This window comes from Acomys russatus, chromosome 17 (genome assembly GCF_903995435.1).
Source record: "Acomys russatus chromosome 17, mAcoRus1.1, whole genome shotgun sequence".
Classification (NCBI taxonomy): Eukaryota; Metazoa; Chordata; class Mammalia; order Rodentia; family Muridae; genus Acomys; species Acomys russatus.
The window spans coordinates 7,732,928-7,756,825 of NC_067153.1; the positions used below are offsets into that span (position 1 = coordinate 7,732,928).

General features: G+C 39.5%; 1 protein-coding gene across 3 annotated transcripts in view; it reads left to right on the forward strand.

Annotated features, from left to right (window-relative positions):
* Zfpm2 (zinc finger protein, FOG family member 2) overlaps window positions 1–23,898 on the forward strand; it is a 437,094-nt gene that overhangs the window by 289,856 nt on the left and 123,340 nt on the right. For all 3 annotated transcript variants that reach the window (XM_051159523.1, XM_051159524.1, XM_051159525.1), the window contains one exon: window positions 2,134–2,245. In XM_051159523.1, coding sequence (XP_051015480.1) covers window positions 2,134–2,245 — 112 coding nt within the window. The remainder of the gene's footprint in view (window positions 1–2,133; window positions 2,246–23,898) is intronic.

Sequence of the window (23,898 nt, forward strand, 5' to 3'; positions counted from 1 at the left end):
GGGATAAAAAGGAAAAAAGGAAAAGAAGGGGGAGAGAGAGAGAGAGAGAGAGAGAGAGAGAGAGGTTTCAAAGTTCTTAAGCAGGCTACCAAGATGAGACTTGAGGGGCTGTGACCACATAATGGGGGAGGAGGTCTCCCTCAGTTACAGACAAAGAGGAGGGGAATAGGGTGAAAGCAGGAGGGAGGGAGGAACAGGAGGTTACAAGGGATGGGATAACAGTTGAGATGTAATCTGAATAAATTAATTAAATTTTAAAAAAGAATCTGAGCACAGAGTTCCAGAATTTAGTGACACACATATATTCAGTTTTCATACATATTGTTCAACATTTGTCCACATGGTTCCAGGAACTGTACATCTTCCCTGTATGCTGCCTCTCCAATAGTCCTCGAGACTGTGCAAAAACAGACATTTCCCCCTGCCTGTGAATGTCTCCCAAACAATTTTCAGGTGTATGGCTACATGTGTATGAGAGAGAGTGTGTGTGTGTGTGTGTGTGTGTGTGTGTGTGTGTGTGTGTGTGATGAGTGGAAGATCAGGGTCTAGGTGACTCGTGTACCTTACACTAAGATTTCCTGAAGACCATACAATGGAAAGACCTCAGCTTTGGTGTTCAAGTGGACACTGAGGCAGATGGTCCTTTTGGGGAAGAGAATTGTTAGGAGGGTTACTAAAGCCATAAAGAGAAGGGCCACATCATGGTATGATTTTTAAGGGGAGGTCTGGCCCACATGGCAAAGTAGGGGGTCTCAGCACATGCTTAGTTACCCAAACCATTAATACTGCTGAGGTAGCTAAAAATCCACACTTGGTTTTAAACCTATCCTCTGTGATTTGGGTTTTTTTATTAGCACTTTGTATGCTATTGCCTTGCCTAATAGTACAGTTATTTTAGCAAATGAGTCAGCCCCTACCCTATGGACAGTCTTTAACATTGCTCTGCTGTTCAAATGGTTTGCTATGTTGTGCTCAGCTCTTGTCGTGAGGAGGGTGAAATGCCTCTGCAGATTCCTGTGAGGTCTGAAGATGGCAGGGTACACAGAGAGCCTCCAGTGACTACTTGTGAATGTCAATTTGGGGAATTCATGATAGCACAGGACATGCGAGGAAGTCCCAGGATGAACTGAGATTTCTTTGGCAGAATCATATCTAGGTGAAAATGCAGCTCAGAAATTACCTTGAGACCCTTGTATTGTCCTCGGTGTTGTGGTTTCCTGATGTTTGATACACAGAACACGGGCTGTCTAATGATAAGTCGGAATGCCTGTTTTCTGCGACTCATGGGGGGAAGCACAGTCCTGCTGAGACTTCCTGATTTCCTACCCTATGCTTCCCTTGTCATGTAAATTTATCAAATGGTTTTTAAAGGTAAAGAATTTGGGTGCCCAGCTCCCAAAAGTGTTGGATTTTATGTGAATTAGGCTTACCTATCTTCTGTCTATTCTTTTAGAATAGCTGCTCCAGCCTGCCTGCCTGTGTGTTTATCTGGAGCAGAGGGTAGCTCTGGAGTCAGTGTCTACGTGTTTGATTTATTCAGGATTGCTCCTTTGTGGTTTCCTGGAGACAATGTGTGGTGGGTCATTAGCGCCACTATTCTCACCGTTATGGTCAGACCACAGATCCACACTTCAGCAGACGCTGTTGAGTGGGTTTCCTTATTTCTTCCCAATAAGCAAGCAGGCTCTAATATAAATGTTGCTCAGGATAGAGCTTTGAAATGGATCCCGATTCTTCAAATTCTTTCCTGTCTGTTTCAGGAAATCGTGAGATCCTGTTGATAGCAAAGTACAAAGTGTCTAAAGTTCACTTCCAAACACCCCGCTCCTTGCTGTGGAAGCCGTCCCCATTCTCTTTATAGTTCAGAGCCACAAGAGATCTGTCTAATCTTGGAGATCCGATCCAGTATCATTTAGGGGTCAAAAATCCTAGATAATAATTCCACCATTCACGATTAGTGAACTCAGTGAAAGCTTTACAGCTTCTGGCATTTTACAAAGATACTGGGAGGCACGAGAAGAAGGCCCAGGATTATGGAGATTTAGTAGTTTGTAAAAATGAAATTATTAATGCGGCTATTATTTCGAGTTTTTAATCAAGAACAAATGTCATCTGTTTGTTATCATTCCGCAGAAGACGAAGGCGCAGGTCCCCATGGTACTGCCGGCAGGTCCCAAGTGGCTTCTGGATGTGACTTGGCAAGGAGTGGAGGACAGCAAAAACAACTGCATTGTGTACAGCAAAGGTAACCACGTGACCCTTTCCCGTGTCTCGTTAGTGACACTGCAATCTGAGTAATCAACCCTGCTGTAGAGGAACGGATAGAGGACCATGTATAATGTAAACCTCTTGCTTCCGTTGTCCCTCGCGAGGCTCACTAGTCTGTGTTTCGGTGAAGCTTTCTTCTGATTTTCACTTCTGCACAACATAAACAGAAAGAGTCTTAGTGCTGTGCACATTTGCTAAGTCTCCCGCCCCCCACCCCCCACCCCCCCGTGTGAGTGGCTTGGCTGATGTCTCTTTCCTTCTCTTTCCTTTACTTTTATGGATAGCTGCCAGCTTTTGTGAAATCTCAGATTCCCTTCCTAAGGCATTATCAACTAAAAAGTGTATTCCGTTTGAAATGTAACACTTTGGGTCCAGGTGCATGCGTCAGTAGGACACATTGCTGTCTGATTCCTGAACTCATATGGGATGAGAAGAGAGATGAAAATGCAACCTTCGCGAGACCAAATTCTCCCCGCCCCCCGTGATGCTTTGCAAAGGGCAGAAGGTTAACGGGCAAGAGGGAGTCCGATGGCTTGCAGAGTGTTTGCCTTTGATTCGCTCAGTGTGACATCAGCTTTGCCAACCTCTTGTAGCAACAAAAGAATCTGCAGTTCGGGGGTGGCATATCACCAGACAATTCTCATTGAGTCGTCCTGTGTGTTGGGGTTTAGGGGCTGAGGTACGCGGCTTGTAGCCTCGTGTGTTTTCTCTACCTTTAAATTAAGGTCTCCAGTTCAGTGTTCTCACGGGGAAGTCCCCAGTCTCACTTCTTTGGGAATATTGCAAAACCTTTTGCTTCTCATGTTTCGTTTCTTTCAGCTTTCTTTTTTAACCAAATAGACCTACTGAGATCAAAGATTTGTTTGCTCATTGAACCTAGAAACCATGAAAGCATACAAGGGAGCAGGCAAATAAGCACCCCTATCAATATATTAACATATAAAACACTAATCAGAACATCAAAGACTCTTAAAAAATGCTCGAAACAATTACAACTTGTTCTTATAATCATTACAATTTGTACATTTATAAGAGGATTGCCTCAGAACTACCCTGAGCCTTTGAAAGTGGAAACACCGGAAAGAGGGAATTTGCAAGCTGACAACAGGACCTGCACACCAAGGTCTGATTATGTTCCATTCCCTCCTGTGATGGCTGGTCACAGACCCACCAATTTTCTAACTTGAAATATCTGTGATATCCTGGCAGGATCTTGTAACTAAGAGAGAAGTGAAAATTCCCTCGGCTTATGTCAGTATACCTTATCAAAACAGAGTATAGTGAGTCGGTTCACAAGTCCCTTCATTCAGAACACAAGGGCGAAAGAGCTCTTGGTGCACAGGCCCCATTGTGAGGATTAGATTTCTATTGGGCCAATAATAACTGATCTTCATTGTGGGGCTACATCAGAACGGGACAGTGAAAATAGCCTTCATCTGAGATCATCCAAACCCACGGTACTTACATCTGGGATTTTGTTAGAAAAAATAATTCTGAATTAAACATTATAATTCCATAGTTACCTTGGTTGAGAGCTTTAACTTGAACCTTGGACAAAATTTTGTCTATATATCATGTTGTTTATTCTTCAAGCCTTTTGTCAATAATCAAGTTCTGGGTAATCTTCTGAATGCTATTAATTACTTTTTTAGTATTCATATATATTAATAATATAATTTATTAATTTATTCTTATTACATCTTAATGGTTATCCCATCCCTTGTATCCTCCCATTCCTCCCTCCCTCCCATTTTCCCCTTACTCCCCTCCCGTACGACTGTGACTGAGGGGGACCTTCTCCCCCTGTATATGCTCATAGGGTATCAAGTCTCTTCCTGGTAGCCTGCTATCCTTCCTCTGAATGCCGCCAGGCCTCCCCATCCAGGGGACGTAGTCAAATATGGGGCAGTTAACTCATAAAGCATCAAGTAACCATGTACTAGCTTTGTACATTGATAGCCACTATTTTTGAGCATTCCATAAATCCTGTGTTTTGGGCCACAAAAATTGCCTTTAATGATCTTGTAGCAAATTAAACACTTCTTCTATTGATTATCATTGTTTTTCTTATGATCAATTTCCTATGTTCAAGAAAAGCAGATGAAAGAAGTTAGCTGTTTCTCTTCCCTGTCCCATCAACTATCTATTTACTGAGAGTAAGGAGTATGTTTTATTCATTCACTGTCCTTGACCATGCAAGCTCTCTGCACAAAAAGGAAGGAAGAAAGGGAGGGAGGGAGGGAGGGAGGAAATCCTTATTGATGAATTGGATAAATGATGAATTGCTGATACCACATAGAATGCAGCCAAATTTTGAATGGCATGAATTACTGATACTATTGTGATTTTGTTTGTTTGTTTGTTTTTGGTTCTTTGTTTCTTTGTTTTGTTGTTGTTATTTGGTTTTAATTTTGCATTTTTTTTAACTGCAGGTTATCTGCCATTGTTTAATTTATAAGAATTTAGGTAATTGACCTGTAGTAAATTCTGTATTTTGTCACTTCCTTGCATCCTGTGTGAGGTAGCAGATACATGTTTCTGATTTACAAAAGATAAATAAGAGAATTACATAGGTAAGTTCTGTGTGGTGGTCATGAAGCTGACAAACACTCATGTAGCATAAGGTCTAGTTGCACACACTAAAAACCACCCTCTCTGCATGAAGCTATAAGACAGCGCATGCTTTCTTCACTTTACATCTGGGAGGTTGAGAGACAGAGAATACAATTGTCTCCAGTCATGCAACCCAACAATGGAGGCAGATTTCAATCCAAGTCCTGCCAACCCCAATCCCTGTGGTTTTTGTGCAGTGGGGCTCTATCTTTCTCTGTCCAACCATTTAATCCCTGTTTCTAAAATCAGTCAGACCCTTATGCCTAAAGAACATATATTAAAGTAAAACATTTCTCCCCAAATATTCTGTAGAATCCTACAATTGAGAAAGAGTCCAAGACCAAATATTTGCTGCCTGCTATGATCTGTCTTGAAAACTCACCATATGTGTTGGCAGTAATGCTTGGCTGATGACTGCATGCAGGTGAAATGTACTTTCATTTTTCTCTCAATAAGTGCCTCTTGGATAAGAGTGCTATCATTTGCACCATGGAAAATAGAGCCTCACAGTCTTATAGGTTCTCATATTGTCTCTGTCTGTCTGTCTGTCTGTCTCTCTCTCTCTTTCTTTCCCTCTCTCTCTCTCCCCCCCTCCCTTACTCCCTCCCTCCTATATTTCTCTCTCTGTGTCAGTCTTTGTCACTGTGCATATGTGTGCACTGTGTGTGGTGCATATGTGTTTTTGCACATATACATGTGCTTGATGTGTGTCCAGTGTGCTTTGTTGGTGATAGAGGGTCCATTATGCTTGTACAGCTGAGACTGCAGGGATATCCTGGACTTTGGGAATATCTTGGTCCAGTAGTCTAGACTCTATCTTCAGTCTCCTTCTGTCTTCTGACTTTCCTTCCTATATAAAAATTAATAGGTGGTGGCTAGCTCCAGACTTGTTCTACTAGCACAGTAATGCCAGAGAAAAACGGAGCAATCTTCAGATTTGAGTGATACAGAACCAGTGGTTCACTGTGACTCTCACTGGCATCCCCATAGCATTGGAAGACAAAGAGAATTAGCCTGACATGAGTCAGTACAGTCAGAAAAATGTTCCCTAAACACAACCTTGAAGTTGCTGCCACAGCACTGGCTCTCCTATGGCAACTTCCAGGTACGTGGATGTACGGATAACAGTGCCGAAGTCCTTTGAGCTGTCACGAAGAAAAAAACATAGGTTCCCGATGACATGGCTGTGCTCCTTATTTATTTTCTGGCCAAATGCACACACTACTTGTGAATTCTATGTCAATACCATTACCACAGGACACGACTATCTCAGAGCATATCAGCAAATACAATATAAATTTTGTGTGTGTAGCATTTTGTAGAAATGGTTTAACTTGGGGAATTTTTATAGTGTTTTTTACAGTATGAAAATAGGCTTCATACTCTTAATAATTATGACTCAAATTTACTTAAATAATGTTAAATGTAACTAAATTAAAAGTAACTATAAAGCTTTTATTTTCTAGGTATCCATGAAGTGTTTAAAAGCCATATTTTGTCATTGAGAGATATTTACAAGCTGGTATCACTGTTTAGTCAAAGTAGAAAACAAGATAGATCATGATATTACCCTTCCTAATCTGATGTGTTTTTTCTGCCTCAACTACCCCGTGTCTATCCAGACAGTAACTGGGAGATCCAGACAGTGAAAGGGTAGATTTGTTGGTCATCTGTTTGTTGCCGTTATTCTCAACAGACCCCAGATAATTCTAATTATTCCTCTCTTGGGGCAACATGCTTAACAGCCCCACAGTGGAGTTAAAGGGAGCCCTGCTGGAAGCGAGTGTGTGCATAGGCAGCACTGCTAAAAATACCATTGAGGGTTGCCCGTCTATTCTTTACTTTCTATGGATTAGGAAGCACGCTTCCTTTTTTTATGTACGAAAACAACAAAACAAAACAAAACCAACAAAACCAACCAAACAAAAACCTTAGTTAGCTAGTCTGAGCATTGAAAGCTAAACTTTCAGTTTCTTCCACGAGCAATTTTTTTCAATCAGTTCAGTTTCAATGTTAATTTCTCAGGAAGTTATTGCTAAATAACTCACTCACTGGATCTCTGTTCTAAGTCAACCATGCCAATGAAGTGAATGAAAAACTCATCTCCCTTTACTATAGATTCCTTTATATGTAAGAGCATAATGTCATTGTAAAAGGAGCCCATATGGAGTTGAGGGCAAATCACTTACCCTCTCTAGATATTGGTTTTTACAGTTTCCATGGCTATAGGGTCCCAGTGGCTTCTTGTGGGAATTTTTATGAAGAACCACCGTGCGTGTCATCACAACCATCATATTCCTGGTATACTCTATTCAAACAGGTCTGCCCTTAGGGTTGGAAAAACGTGAATTAATGGGAAATGGCACCAGATCACAAGGCTAATGTGTAAGAATACATGACCACTTGTTGTCACTTAAGAGGTCTCACTCAGTAGTTCTGAATCTACCTATCTGGCTTTCAAATTGTCATAGACTCAGAGGCCTAAAGCCTTGCCTGAGGAAGCCACTGGCTTTGTCATTAATAGGGTACGTGATGTTTTCCTGTTTCTAATTTGCTTATTTACTCATGTACTTACTTACATGTTTGTTTGTGTGTGTGGTGGGGGCCTCATGTACCATGGCACATATGTGGGGGTCAGAGGCCAGCTTTCAGGGCTTTGTACTCCCCTTTTGATCTTAGATGCTAACAAACAGAGCTAGAGTATATGGGTTTCTTGGCAAGCACCCTCCTGTGCTAGACCATGCAGCTTACTCAATATTTTTCTTAAAAGAGAATCGTACATAAATCCTAGTGTGGTTAGTAATGCAATGATAATAATCCCACTAATAATAGCTGTCATCAGTCATTAAGCTATTTCTCCTCTATGTACTATTCTTATTGTTTCCACATGTTTTCCTGCTTATTGTTCCAATACACATATGGCATATGCAGCACTATTCAATACTTCAGTGGAGTAGATTGAGGTTCAGAGACATGAAAGTCAATGATACAAGTAGCTCCTGTGATAGGAAGCCAGTGTTCAGTCTCCAGCCTAACCCATGACTATTTTAAAAATTGGCATTTGCTTTTGAAGCTACCATTTACTGGGCCAATGTTTCAGGTTATTTCTCTTCTTTGAAAAATTACATACATTTTTGTCATTGACTCTTTTTTTCTTCTTCCTTCCTCTTTCTTTCTTTCTTTCCCCTTCTCTTTGTTAGGTTCTCTGTCTCTGTCTCTGTTTCTCTCTCTGTCTCTCTGTCTCTGTCTCTGTGTCTGTCTGCCACCCCCCCCCACTCTCTCTTTGGCTTGTCTTTAAAGAAAAAGAGCTCCAGACCAGAAATGGCAGGGTCCACGCAATTTATGTTAATCATTGTTACTTCTAAGACCACAACAACTGAAACTCCCATGTAGAAGCTGCACACTGACTAACTCTGACCATCTTCAAAGTTCTAAAATACTTTTGTACTCCCTTAGTCATGCAATTAATAAGTTAAGACTTTATTGATTGCACCCTCTGTTCAGGGCTTTGCACTAGGATGATTAGCATAATGACAGAAATGCTAGTACGATCTAACTAGGGTGAGAAACTTTCTACACTCTGATAAAATTGATCAAGCTTTAAAAACAGATGTCTTTTATTATCAAGACTATGGTTCACCTTAAGCATAGGACTGGCTGAAGTTTATTAGAACTTTGATAACAATAGTTTTGTACATCACGATAGGCAATTTTCAAGGTGGTGTGCCGGCTACTGCTGGACTTTACTGAGAACGTCTAATAGCATACAAAATAGTAAACTAATTTAAAAAGAAAACATCTTTAAACATGTCTTCCAATAGTCAGTAAATTAATAAAAAAATGTATGAATGTCATCTCATTTTACTGTATTCTTGAAAAAGAGTGAGTGCCTGAACCAAATATTTAGCAGTGGGAATTATAAAATCATAAGACGATTAAGTTAGCTAGTCTTAGAATTCCAATATTGCTTTTTAAATGACTTCAGGATATAGGAGGTACTGAGGTTATTATCTGTTATCTGGAATACAGTGGAATTGTACAACTGGATAATAACCAAACAAACTGACACAATGTAAAATTACATTATCAGTGTGTTAAAACAAAATTGCGCCCTAAAGGAGTCCACATGCCAGCTCAGAGCTGCAGTGTAATTATGCTTAACTCTGATAATTAAAATACAACGGAGATCAACAGAATCATTTTCATTAAGAAAATTATTAATGATGGTGGTATAGCAGTAATTGATTGCAGAGCACCACAGGATAACGTGATGCTGAAAACCCAACATGCTTCATGATCGTCTGAGGCCTTTTCTGGTTATGTTCTGTTAAAATGAGAAATATGTTTTTGAGGCGTGAGCAGTTTATTATGCCTGCTCTAAGAATCGGTGATTGGAAAAATGGCTGCTTTAGAAAAATCACAGTTTTGATTCAAATGGTCATTTCGGAGAGGTTTGTAAGGTCAAGACAAGCAGGCCCACTAGTGATAGAGTTATTGTTAACAGAGCTCTCTGTTGCAAATTGCAGGATGGCAACAGATTCAGCAAACATTGGGCCTTTTGTTGTTCGCATTTCTTACTGTGCATTCCCTGTTTTTACAACTGCGTTAATGGTTTACTGGTATTGTGTTGACCCGAGTCTGCTTACAAATTTATACTTATTATTAATTTATGCTATGTGTGTAAAAATATACTTGTTTTCATACAAATGTCATGGTGTGTCTTCCAAATGAGACACTGGCAAATAAGCGTGCATTACACCATTAATTATCTCAGTGAGTAAGACATGCTAGCATGTGTTAGGAAAAAATATTTTAAACCACCTTGGACCCATATACGAGTGAAGCTTGTGTCTCTTGGGGGTAGGAACTAAGACTGTTGGCAAAAGATAAGAACTATGGATATATCAGTGTTATGTGTATAAAAATGAGAAGTGAAGAGCAGGGTCTTTTTGGAGGTGACTCACTATCACTCAGGGATGTTAGCCTGTCATTCAAACAGATGATAATGTTGAAAGCTACCCCTGGAAGTATCTTTGTCAGCTGAGCAGAGGGACAACTCTGCAGAGTAAAAATTTTCAGAAAAAGACAGTAGAAATACCTCTTAAAACATCGTACTGAATAGATGAAATTGTTGCATTATAATTCCAGAGAAGAAAAGCAGAATATATGGTATTTTTTTTAAATCTACTATAATTAGACTAACATTTAAAATTGTATGCACAGAAAACATACTGAAACAAAATTGCATGAAATTGTGAAACCATTTTCGGTAAAGGAGCAATTTGTGGACATTATTGGGATCCACTTACATTCCATATTAGAGATGGAACCTAAAACTGAAGTGCTCCAACAAAGAACTGCACTTTGAGCCTTGTGTTCTTTCTTTAAAAATACACATCTCTTCTTAGAATATTCTCCTCACAGTTTCAGAGAAGTGATTGCGTATTCAAATCACTCTATGTTAACCTGTTCTCTCTTCATTTGTTCGTTCATTCATTCATTCATTCATTCACTTGCTCATTTTACTACACTGCTGGCCTTCAAACCCATGGTTCCACATGTGCTGAGGACGTGTTGTGCCACCAAGTTGCCAACTTCAGCCCTCTCTTCTTATACGACCCAAAATGTAGACCATGGAATTTTTGTTTTGTTTACCAAATCCCTAACCTATAGAAAATTTATGTTTTCCCCGCTGATATAATTAAACTTCCTTAATACAGTTATGAGTGTCTTAACACTGTTTTTTATAAGATAATTTTCTAAATGAAATACAAGTAGTTGATCACACTTTCCCCATGATATGGTACTGCTAGAGGGATACAAATGAATGAAAAACAAGCCTCAGTCTAAGATACTTACTGAATTTCTATAAATCAAGTATATTTGGATAGTCGAATCCTGACTTCAGTCAACAGCTCATAATCAAGGCAAGATTCATGAAGGGTGCTAAATTTGTGTTTGTTTGAAAGTTAAGTATCAGTTCTAGAAATGGGGTGAGGGCATTTAAAGGGTGTGAATCTGTGAGCCTAGACATGCAGAACACAGTGTTGTAAGAATAGGGACATTTTCCATAATGTAAATGTAGCACAGTTTCTTTATCCGTTCTTCTACTGAGGGACACTTAGGCTGTTTCCATGATCTGGCTACTATGAGTAAGGCTGCTATGAACATGGTTGAGCAAATTTTCTTGTTGTGTCCTGGAGCATCTTCTGGGTATATTCCAAGGAGTGGAATAGCTGGGTCTTGAGGAAGCCCTAGTCACCGTTTTCTGAGATAGCACCAGAGACCTGGTGGTGCTCAGAGGAAGGATAGCAGGCTACCAAGAAGAGACGTGATACCCTATGAGCATATACAAGGGGAGGAGGTCCCCTTCAGTCACAGTCATAGGGGAGGGGAGTAAGGGGGAAATGGAAGGGAGGGAGGAATGGGAGGATACAAGGGATAGGATGACCATTCAGATGTAATATGAATAAATTAATTTTAAAAAAGGATAGGGACATTGTGAATGAGAATAGTAGTGTGCAAACCAACTCTTTCACTCTTCATTTGAATGATGCCAAGAGTCCTGGATTGTCAAGGCAGGGTACAGTGGATCATCCAGACAGAATCAAAAGAGGTTAGCCAGATAACTGTGGCGAAAATAAGCTTTTGTCCACATTCACTGAAAAACTGCATCCTGACAGGAAAATGTGGTTGGAGTCTCATACTTCTGGCAGGTAATAGGCCAACATCTCTATTCTACTTGTTCCCTGACTCCATTTTCTTCTCCTTATTCGCAAGTCAGCTGGCTTGGATCACATGGATCCATCACTCCAAACACTCCCGTCCACCGCTTACACATTTTCCTTCATGGCCTTTATCAGCCTGACAATACTCCTGCCGGTTCTCCGTTCAAACCAACTTCCTCCCAACAGACGGATGATTACTACTTGTGAAGTGCTTGGAATAGCACTGTCTTAGTTTCTTTTCTCATTCCTGTGACCGAATACCTGACCAAAAAAAGCAACTTAGGGGAGGAGAGATTTATTGAGAGGCTTCAGACGCTGTGTCAGGGAAGTGAAGGTGTGTGTGTGTGTGTGTGTGTGTGTGTGTGTGTGTGTGTGTGTGTGTGTGTGTAAGAGAGAGAGAGAGAGAGAGAGAGAGAGAGAGAGAGAGAGAGAGAGAGAGAGAGAGAGAGAGAAGTGGCTGTCCACATAGCACCCAAAGTAAAAAAAACTAGGGACAATGAATGCGGTGACTCTGCAAGCCAGGGACAAAGAATGCTGTTGTTATGCTGCCTTTGTCATTTTTTTCTCTCTGGATTCCTAGCCTAAGCAATAGTGCCATCCATAGTTATGGTTAGCTTATGAGCCTCTTTCTCTTCCAGAACTTCCTGTGTGCTCTTCTGTTCCTTACTTCTTAACTAACGTTCTAGCTTCCAGTATGTTGTCCACGGTCACTGTGGACATCATTTCTTCATCTGTTTGTTCTTACCATCATTTTTCCTCTCTTGTCCATCTTGTTGTCACTGTGGCCAAAGGAAGAAGTAAATGTATCCATCCCACTCCCAGTCCTGTCAAGAAGTCCTCTCTGATGCTCCTCCTGTGAGTGCTCTTGTAGCACTGCACTCCTGAGCCCCTCGGTTCTAGTATCTCCTCTCCTGGCTGTCCGTCTTCACAACTCCACTGTAGGGAGCACCTCTTGGGGCTCCTGCAGTTGATGGGTCGCCAATTTTTAATTCCACTGAGTTTGATCTACTCATCTTTCTCCATGTAAGGTGACAAGTCCATCCATCACCGACCATTCAGTAACTAGATGGCATTTAGAACCTTCCTTCATTAATTTCTTCTTATCATATCTCGTTTATGCTCTAAAACAACTCCTTCCTTTATATTATAGTTGTATCCTTCCCCCTTTCCTTTCCTCCCTCCAGATCTACCCATGTTTTATTTAGCTTGCTTCTCCATGTTTTATTTAAAACTTTTAAATCTACTTCTTTTACCCTCATTTAACACTTCTTCTATTCTAGGCAGTAATATCCATGTAGGTAAAATTCCTCAAATGCCCCTTGCTTGCTAATCTGTCTGGTGCATCAAATTTTCTGTCCCTGAAAATTTCTGATTCTTTTACTTATGCTGACAAGAACTGCTCAAGATAGGTGGGCATTGCTACCTTGCAAGGTCCCCATGGTCCCAAGTAAGATAAGAGTACCTCAGAGACACTGAGTCTATTCTTTACCTCTACATGTCTGTAAATACCACATAATATATACCCATTCAATTTTAATTATTATTTAAGGCATTTATGATTCATCTTCATAAATAACTTTGGGTAGGACTTAATATAGAATCAGTAATTACTAATGTGGAAATCATTTGAAAATCCAGTATGCATGTTGCCATATTTCTTCCATGTCTAGCAAATGTTTCAGAGTGTGATTTTTGAAGGTCTAGAAAGCTAAACACATAACATACACTATGCCATGTCAGTCAGTACACACATATATAAAAGATTTGAAAAATGAACAAGATATGCATATATAAAAAATACTGTCTTTCTGGGCGTGGTGGCACACACCTTTAATCCCAGCACTCGGGAGACAGAGGCTGGTGAATCGCTGTGAGTTCAAGGCCAGCCTGGTCTACATAGTGAGTCCAGGACAGCCAAGGCTACACAGAGAAACCCAGTCTCAAAAAAAAAAAAAAAAAAAACAACAAAAAAAAAACACAAAAAAACAAAAAACAAAAACGAAAACAAAAATAAAAACAAAAGTACTGTCTTATCATGGGAATTCATTTGAAATCTTTGCCCAGCGGCCATGACAAAGCATTGTTTACTGTTTAAAGCAGTAGTTATGACTTTTGATTTCTGCTTTTCATGGAAAAAAATGCCAGCCAACTATCACATCTTTGCTCTGATACACCCATCAAAGGCTTTTTATGTTACTACTGGTGTATAAGTCATTCCTATTTTATGTCTGTTTTTAAACTCAAAGGGTCACCTTTTATGTCATGACATGCAGTAGTAGTTTGAAGAAGATATATTCTCATTTGTTTGAAATCTTTGTAATGGTCAGACAACACTGAGGTCAACCAAGATACCATTTTGTGATGTGGCAAGCATGACTATCCCAACCGAAGTAATAAATGGGTCAAGTATTCCAACATTCATGTATGAGTAGATAGGCCATATCTATTACATGGTTCTATGTGTATCCCATTGTAGTCCATTTGGTACAAATAAGCCTAATCAAAATTTTACTTTGAAAATATATGATTGCCATCACTCTCTGGTATTCCTTGTCAATAAAGATTTTCTAGAATAATGTACCCTTTATATTATCCTTCAAGGAGCAGAAATATTATCGTTAACTTCAGAAAAACTTATTAAATATGTAAACAAGAAAGTAACACTTCTTGATGAATTTAATCAAGTGACTTATAGTCTGCTTTTTCAGCCTCCCCCAGAGACAAGTAATTTTCTTATAAAAATATAAATAACTACATTGGAGCCTTTTGATGTCATATTTAATTTTGTATCCATGTGAAGTCTTAACAGCTTCTGCTATGGTGCAGCTTTCTTAATTGTCCATTTTGTTCTTATTATTTCTTATTAACTGGTTGAGAGTTTCATACATGGCTATAATGTATTTTGTTCAACTCTGTCCTTCATTCCTTCCTCTTTGCCTTCTCACACACATCCCACCCACCACTCTCCCCTCCAAGCTTTCTGTGCTCTCTTTAAAATATACTCAGCCCATTAGTGCACCAGGATGAGCATCTGTGCAGGACTGCTCGCTGAAGCTTGGACATTATCCATAGCAGAATCCAAAGAAGACTGACTCTCCCTCCTCCAGAGGCCATCGATGGTGGCCAATTCCTCCTCGGCTAGGGCTCAGGCTTCATGAGCCCCTCTAACATCCACATTGGGGTCTTTTCTGGATTGATCTTGTATATATCTTGTGCTTGTGGTCACATCTGCCCTAGGTCTGTAAATGCAACATTCCTGCCATGCTTGTAAAAACACTACAAACCGTCATCCGCTACCTTCAACCATGGTCCCAGAGCCTTGAGGACGGGGTATGTGACATTGATACCCCATTTAGAGCTGGCCACACTTCAGTGCCCTAGTCTCTGTAAGCTGACCAATAATATATATGTATATGCTTAAGTAAGTATTTACATATATATTAATCACCATCTACAGCAAAAGAAATATCTCTGATGTGTGTTGAGAGCTACACTAATCTATGGCTATAAAGATAAATATTTAGGGGACAATACAATACAGCCTCCATTTTTTAAAAGTAATAGTATTGGGTTTTCTCTAGGGCCTATCACCCAGCCCATCACAGTTTGTAGCCCCAGTTAATGGTACCAGACATGAGTTTCTTCTTGTGCAGAGATAATCCAATCAAAAATAGGTTACTCCCAAATTATTCATGCCAATATTGCACTAATGGGCATATTTTGCCAATGCAATCATTATTGTAGAGTTCACAGGGTTTACAGACTCCATGAACGGTCCTTGGTTGGTGCTTCAATCTCAGTATTCCTCCCCTGTAGGCCCTTCTATTCTTCCCCCTACTTTTCCACCATATGCCCTGTGCTCCACCTAATGTTTGGCTGTGAGTCTCCAGCCTCATTAGAAGAGGAAGTGTTCAGTCCTAATTTGACTTGATGTCCCGGGGTAGGTTGGTGAAAGGGGGACTCCCCTTTTATGAGGAGTGGGGAGGTGTGAGGAAGGGAGAGAGAGTGAGGGTGGGACCAGGAGGAGAGAAGAGAGGGGGCTGCGATCAGGATGTAAAGTGAATAAAGAGAAGAAAGGAAAAGAAAGAGACAGAAAAGCTACACAATAGGGACAACATGCCCCAATTGTTGGTCAGTTTCATTTCTCCATGTACCATATGAATGAAGTATGTGGTGTCTTCAGCAATAGGTTCTTATCAATATTTATGAAATGCAATCAATACTAATGGCCAGACCTTGCCTTATTCTGGGGGCATATGAGACCTCACTCTCGGAACTGTGTTTTTAGGTTAGTGACCTATGGCTATTATCTCTATAGGTTAGCTGCATTTGAACTCTTCCTGTGTACACATATTTTAAGTATAGAAATCTAGATTAAATCATGGTTGATGTTTTTGGAAGGGTTGCTTTGTGCTTATTATAATTTTAGAAAATCTTTACGTCACAACCCTTAACTTTGATAGTGCATCAGAAAAAGCAAGTATCTGCTCTCAGTAGAAAGAAATGGATGCTTAAAAATGCACAAATAACTTTTGATTTATTATGTATTAAGCAGTGCATGCTTCTATGCATATAATGTATGTATGTGAGCATGTACATGCATAGGCTGGTATCTCGTGTTTTTTTGAGACAAGATCATCCACTAAACTCAGCACTCATTGATCAAGGAGATTAGCTGTCCAGAGAACCCTGATCATCCACCACCACATGGTATTTGGGATCTTCTGTTCCTCAACTAAGTATACACTATGTGCCAGGTAGGGAATTTGATTAGTATTCCAGGTATGCTCAAGTCACAAGTCATAGTTTATACCAGGGTATAGTTTGTCTGTATCAAAATAATCTCTTCTTAAGAATTTCATAATTACCTTGTGACTTAATGTTTGGTCAGCCAATCAGAAGTATGCTATTACTCAGTAGGACCACGTTACCTCTGGCCAGTCAGTCTTCCCAAATCCATTTCTCCATTTTAACAAGACCACAGGCGATCTCAAGCCATGAATTGGAGTTTGGGGAGCCAGGGTCCGGTGATTACTGACATTACTTTCAAGGCAGAGTACTCTGTGCGATTACAGCGACTAACCTTGTTCGCGACTGGTGGAGGAGCTCTCGGGCTGAGACTTGTGAATTAATTCTCATGTCAGAGGCAAATAGCAATCTCAGTTACAACTCAAGAATGTCATTAAGGGAAAATAAGAGCACTGAGAAGATTTCCCTCCTTTGTCCTTAGATAGGCAACAGCTTGGGTGGTGCGTTGTTTTCTGCTGCACTGCCCCTCATTCCTCATTCCTCCCAATGGAATTATAGAAAGAAATATGCCACTGTGCTCTACCAGGAACATTTATTGCTCTCTTCCTCTTCTCCCCAACACCTATTAATTTATATTGGGCATTAAACTGTAATGCTGTTTCTTTTCATGGTAAAAATGGCCCTGCATGTATGCCTTTAAATCAACTTGTTATTTTGCAAAACAAGATGCTAACTAAGTGCTAAGGGGAAATACAGACCCATGACCCCTGACACTCTCAGGAGGCTTCCCTCTGTCATCCTTCCTACAAAGCAAAAAGAAGAAGAAGAAGAAAAAAAAAACCAAATTTGCTGAGCCACACATTTCAAGTTGTCGACAACCCTATCCACTAGAAAACAGAAGAAAATATATATGCTCTCTGTCCTGTCAAAAGGCTTTCGCCTTATCTTGAGAGACTGTCAGGGCAGGAACATCAGTGAATGGACAGGAGTCTATTAAATTAATAAGCTGCTGGATGGTGTCTGGAGAGTTATGATGCTCTATAAATCCAGTTTGATCATGGTGGACGGGGTTTAAATCTGCCGACTTCTAATACACATCCAACTCCTGGATTGGATTTGAGGTTTTGTGCCAGAGACGCTAGAGATAGTCCTACAGTGTGTGAATTAAGATTTATCTCCTCCCTCTTCTGTCCAGGTTCCCCCTTATAGTACTTACAGAAATGAAAGCACCTTAGGGATCCCTGCAAATGTTACTGCCAGAAATGAAAGAACTGTTGTCAAGGTGAAAGCGTGACCTAGAAGCCTAAAATCAAGCCTTGGCGTTCTACGGAAACAGCCCCCTCAGACTGTGTGTGAAAGGTCTGTGCAGACGGAAGGATTCTGAACTTATCTATAACCTGTTTTATAGCGATGCTTGTCAAATTCTACTTGTCTATATTTATGACAGAAGGAAAACTAATGGTGTCAGATCTGCCCTAGAGTAATAAAAAAAAAAATCAGGAAATATTCTCAACCCTTTAAATAAAGGCCTCAGCTACAGCTCTTACTATGATAGAAAGCTTATTCATGGTTTTAACTTTTACCCACTGGAAGCCAAAGACTTATATTTTACTACACAATTTCCCAAGTAAACTATCAATTTTAAGGGAAGAACTACTTACTTATGTGGCAGGACAAAGAAAATAAGAAATGTATTCAAAAAAAATCATAAAATTCTCCCTGTTAAAAAGGTTTATTGCAGTAAGTATAACATTCCAAGTGGGAGGGAATTGCTCATTGTGTGTTTATTTCCTCTGTTTACAATTGTTCTCACCAATTTAGAGATTGTTTCTTTGCTTTATATTCATGTTTGAAAACTTGTGGTAACAGGCAGAGCCTGTTCTAAGTAATATTATACACCATTTTAAGTTATTTTTAAATCACCATTACAGGGCTTTATTCCGGAGATGTCCTTTTCACTCTCTGTGCCATAGCATGTTAAATCATTATAGAAGCAGGGCGAGCTGTGTGGAAGGAGATGGGACAACCACAGCTAGTACTATGCAGACAATGCAGCTTGGCCATTCGGCCATTGAATGCTAATAAATAAGCAAAGAACGCAATATGAGCATGTTATTTTTCTTAAAGGATCATTGGGCTTTCTGGAGCTTAAAATGTATTTAAGGGGATGAATGGCTTGCTCGATAAAACACCTGGCACTCTTACAGAGGACTAGAGTTTAGTTTCTAGCACCCATGTTGGGCTGCTCATAACCACCTGTAGTTGCAGCTCCAAGGTGTCTGCTGCCCTCTTCTGGCCTCTGTGGACACATGGATTCAGAGGCAGACATGAGCACAAGTAATGAGAGATGCATGGGAGAACAGCAAAATAAAAGGATCCAGAGGGTCCTAGAAACCTACAAGTAGAACAATATGATAGGCAGATTTGGGCCCAGGGGTCCCGCTCAAACTAAGGCACCAGCCAAGGACAATACAGGAGGTAAACTTTAAACCCCTTCCCAGATCTAGCCAATGGTCAGAATATTCTCCACAGTCGAGTGGAGAGTGGGATACGACTTTCTCACGTACTCTGGTGCCTCACATTTGACCATGTCCCCTGGAGGGGGAGACCTGGTGGCACTCAGAGGAAGGACAGCAAGTAGCCAAGAAGAGACTTGATACCCTATGAGAATATATAGGGGGAGGTAATCCCCCTCAGGAACAGTCATAGGGGAGGGGAATAATGGGAAAAAGGGGGGGGGGAGGAATGGGAGGATACAAGGGATGGGATAAACATTGAGATGTAACAAGAATAAATTAATTAAAAAAAACAGAAAAAAAAAGAAAAACATTATAAATGAAAAAAATGTGTGCTCACATTATAGAGCTAACAAGTGAAACTATGTGCATCATGCCCTTCTCTGCTGTTTCATTCATTTAGTTTCTTTTTTATCTCTTTTTCATTTTTTCATTCATATGATACGTAACAACTTTATCAGTGGACCAACATTTTTATAGGCAGCATAGTGAATAACTCAACCCCATGCTAATTAATACTTTTGCCCGGAGTGCCAAAATTAATGACGAACTGATCCACAGGTTTTTGTTTTTTTTCTCTGTGTTTTCTGATGTGTGTGTGTGTGTGTGTGTGTGTGTGTGTGTGTTTTACATAGAACAAACTAAGAAGAGAAAAGAAAGTATATGAATGAAATATTTGTTATCACTAAAACTATCTCCTTTGACCTCTGAAAACTACTAACTTACTTTTGGAGATGTTTCTCTATAACTCACTACTATATTTATAAATGTAAAATCCTATTCTATAGTACCAATACACTGTCCATATAGAGACTAAGTGGCTATTTTGGTAATTATCTCATATATCACAATCTTAACTAAATCTCATCCATGTCACTCTCTACTCCCACAGCCACTGAACTATGTGCCTAGCTAGGAAATGCTTAAGGAAACAGATGAGCCCAACATGGCACCCTACATGTCTGTGGAGTCTAAGTGTGTAGGGCCTTGACTTAATAAAACTGCCTGCTTCTAATCCTCAAGTTCACTCTTAGAGGCTGTGTTGATAGAAGAATCTCAGCCACTGTCAAAGCAGGAATGCATCTGTATAGTCTTTGTTTCTGTTGTGATGCTGACAGTATTTGATGAGAGCAATATTGTAAAGCTTTTCAGGGTCCTGACCTAGTCAATATTCTATGAGCCAGCATCTTCCTCCATGAATGCACTGCATTCTAACTCTAGAACGCACAACACTGGACGATACAGTGGTCTTAGCAACAGAGAAGGTTCAGGACCAGTAGCTGAGTCCTAATAAGAAAGAAATAGGAAATATTTGTTCAATCAATAAAGTGCTGTACCTCACTGGTTCTCACTTTTGTCTCTAGTTTGTTGAAATCAAAGTAGAAAGAATAGATTTTATTGGAAAGCAATAAAGCAGATAACAGCTTCGAGTTAATGTATGCATATTCCTGAATGAGTTCAGCAGATGACTTCCTTGGTAATACTTGACTATTTTTATAAGATTTTGTGCTATCAAGTAGCAGCAATACTTTCTATCTTACTGAAATCTCAGTCACCCTGTAAAGAACTACATCAGAAGCAAGCATGGTTTACATGCAGCCTTCCACATGCAGATAGACCATGCAAACCTAAAAGGGAAAAAGAGCACTAAAATTCAAGTAGTATTTGCTCTAGAAATAAATGTGTGTATATGTCTTCTTCCATGGCAACTATTCAAGAGTTCTAAATTTTTTTTTCTGCATGCAGACACTGGGAAGATAGTATGTCTAAGGTTGTATATAGAGTTAGTGTTGGGTGGGTTAAATATTTACACTTGGTTTTGCCCAAAATTCATTAAAAAATAAAATAAAAAGATGCTTATTCTTGACCATGCATATCACACTGTAATTTGATGTCTGTCCAATTAATTAAACAAATAATTCTGCCCATAGAGGTTTTGCTATATAAATACATATTTTGAGAAATACTAAAAGTCAGGTGAACTCCTATCTCTATACAAAGAATTTACAGAAAAAGTTTCCAATGTGGCAAATTATGGGGCCCCTTGTTTATTAAGTCAATTTTAGCATTTAGAATTAATTTTCTAAAGCATGTAATTAAATTATAAATTATATCTATCAAGCCAGGAATTCCTTTCCATTCTAAACAGCAAAAATGTTATTTCTACTGACAAAAAGTGTGTGTGTGTGTGTGTGTGTGTGTGTGTATGTTTAAGCTTCATATAAATAAAATCCAATAAATGAAATTATATGCATTGTGAGTTCTTTGCTCAAAGACACCCATCAGCCTGTAACAATGGGAACAAACAGCTCCAGTAGGTTTTCAGGCATCTCCATCCTATCACAAGTCTTCCTCACCACCTACCAAAGTAGTTCAAAGATAAATGAAATGTATTGGTGTTAAATAACATTGGTGTGTGTATAGTATATATGATAAAAGTTAAATGATCCTGGTGTTTGAATACCCATAGTGCCTTCCCTTGTCTAGCCTTTATTTCCCTTTGTCTGATTAATTGCTTTTCACAAAGGAAAAAAAAAAACTCTCTTAAAAGAGCTTCGGAATCCTTGCATGGAAACAGCCAACACTATGGAAAATATCAGTATTATTATTTCAGCTAATAGGCCATTGAAGCCATGTAAAGAATAACGAGGAAGACAAATAAATGGCCAAGAGGTAAAGCAATTATTTAAACTAGAAATAATGGGTAATAGTAACCATGGCTCTGAGAACAGGAATAAAATATATCAGGAGGAGGGAGATCTTAAGGGAATATGGTACACTCAGACTTAATTAGAGGCTAGAAATGGACACTACCAGATGGTATCAGATAGCCCTGGAAACTCCTCACAGCAGCGAAAGCTCCAAGAACAGCCTGAGAACACAGTTTAGTCTGCATCTTGTAGCAGCTTCTAAACCCTTGCTAGAGAAACAATTTTTTGAGAAACTTCTCAACTCCCAGATTTCTCATCAGTTATAAAGAAAAAGAAAAAGAACAAATTTAACAGTCTTAAGAAATGAAAAATCACACGGTGAACAACAATTGGCTGCTTTGCCCTAACCTTCAACTCGGAGTGTGTGAAGAGCTAATGCTGGCGATCTGTTAGTTGAAACGAAGGCTCCGAAATGTTGGAACGGAAGCACATGAGACATGAGGGAGTGCAGTGGTTCTCAGGCCAGCCAAGAAGGCCTCTGTATTAAAGGATGGGCAGTGTCTTTAAAAGGACAGAAACAAATAAGTGGTTTTTAACTCTACAAAGAGTGTCACAGCATAAAACGATCAAACTTAATAACAATTCTCAGCAAAATAGGTACACCAGGAAGGACTTTATAGATGTAGAGAAATAACAAAATATCTTTTAATATTGAACTCAAGAAACAAATAGCTCATACAAAGTGAGATTGCAAATCTTCAAAGAAAAAATATTCCATAAAACCCGGTTCTTTGGAGAAAAAAAAAAGTGAGTCATTTGAGAATAGAGATAATTTCTCCCATTAAAATATTGACGTGTAACATAGGAATTTACTTACCAAGCTACTAAGAGAGAGCATGTGTGTGTGGTGGTGGGATAGTATTCAGTAAAGGATACAGAAGAGCCTTGCATACAGTGAGAATTCCTTTTCAGCAGGTTTTCTTTGGATGTTGAACAGCTACCAGCACTCATTAGGAACTGCCTCGGAATGGAAAATATGTCTTGCTTTATCCTGATATTAACAAAGGGTAGGAAAAGAAGATAAACTCTTTCCAGAGCTCTCTGGATTGTTCCTAATATCAAATTGTTCTATAAATAATCGGCCAGCCTTTGAAAACTTCCTTGAATAAGCTGGAAGCTTAAATGCAACTCTTGATGGATCTCAGACACCATTGCCAATGGCCTTAAGGGCCATGACTCTGCTAGGCGGAGTATGATGTTCACTAGCTGGACCCCCAGTGAGATGCAGGAACCCGTCTAGCATGGTAGCTATGGAGGAAGAGCTGAGCAGCATACAGTGTCACGTTTCCTATTCCAGTGCTTGAGCTGACAACTCTGTAAGACATCCAGAAGCAACACCTCTTTCTCTTTCTGTACTAAAGCCCTGCCAACAACAGTATACAATGGGGAGGATGAAATATGGGTCCCTTTTCTACCCAGAAGTCAAAGCATGAGCCCAGGACCCAATGAAGGTTAATACATTCATTAGAAAATTATTCTTAAAAGTTGCATTTACACATCCATCATAAGACTAAATGGTAAAACTATATATGCACAGATAGATACTTTAAGGCTTGATGCTTGTAGTTATAAGTTGTTGAGAAAATGAAAAGTGAACTCCTGGTATCACCATGCCCCCTAGCTCCACATTCAAGTACTGTTTTAATATTGGCTAGTCAAATAGTCATTGGGTTTCCCTATGAGCGATAGTAAGTTTCAATAAGTCATTGCTGGTATTCCATAGTATTTACGTAGACTTAAATTTGAGAGCAAATATAATATCATAGAAAGTGAATACAAGAACTGATAAAAAAAGAGAAACTCATTAGATACACCTTATGGTTTAAAAAGAGAAACATACCCTGTTCATTCCCAACAGTAGCAAGCCATCTGGCCCCTAAATAAAAGGGGTAGGTATCTGAACCTGGAAAACAAAATTTATGTTTTGAGTTGACAGAATTCAAAAACAAAAACAAAAATAAAGACAAAAACAAGCAAAAGCTTTAAAATGCCAAATTCAATGAAGTTGGCGATAAGTATCTAGCATTTGGAAGAAGAAAGCGTTAAACAAAACTTTGCAAATCTGTATGAGTGGCTTAATAATCTCGAAAACCCCAAGGAACTGGTTACAACTTTTGCTTCTTTGTAACACAGATTATAACTAACTGTAGTAATAGAAGAGGAGGAATTAAAACAGGGCATCATTCCTGCTTCCTGAGAGCTGTAAGGCTCGCTTTGGACATGGGATTATTCCTCAGGCTTTTTCTAGGAGCGGACTGTGAAAACCGTCTGTGTAAATCTCTCACCCTAAGGACTCATATGTCTCTCTAATAT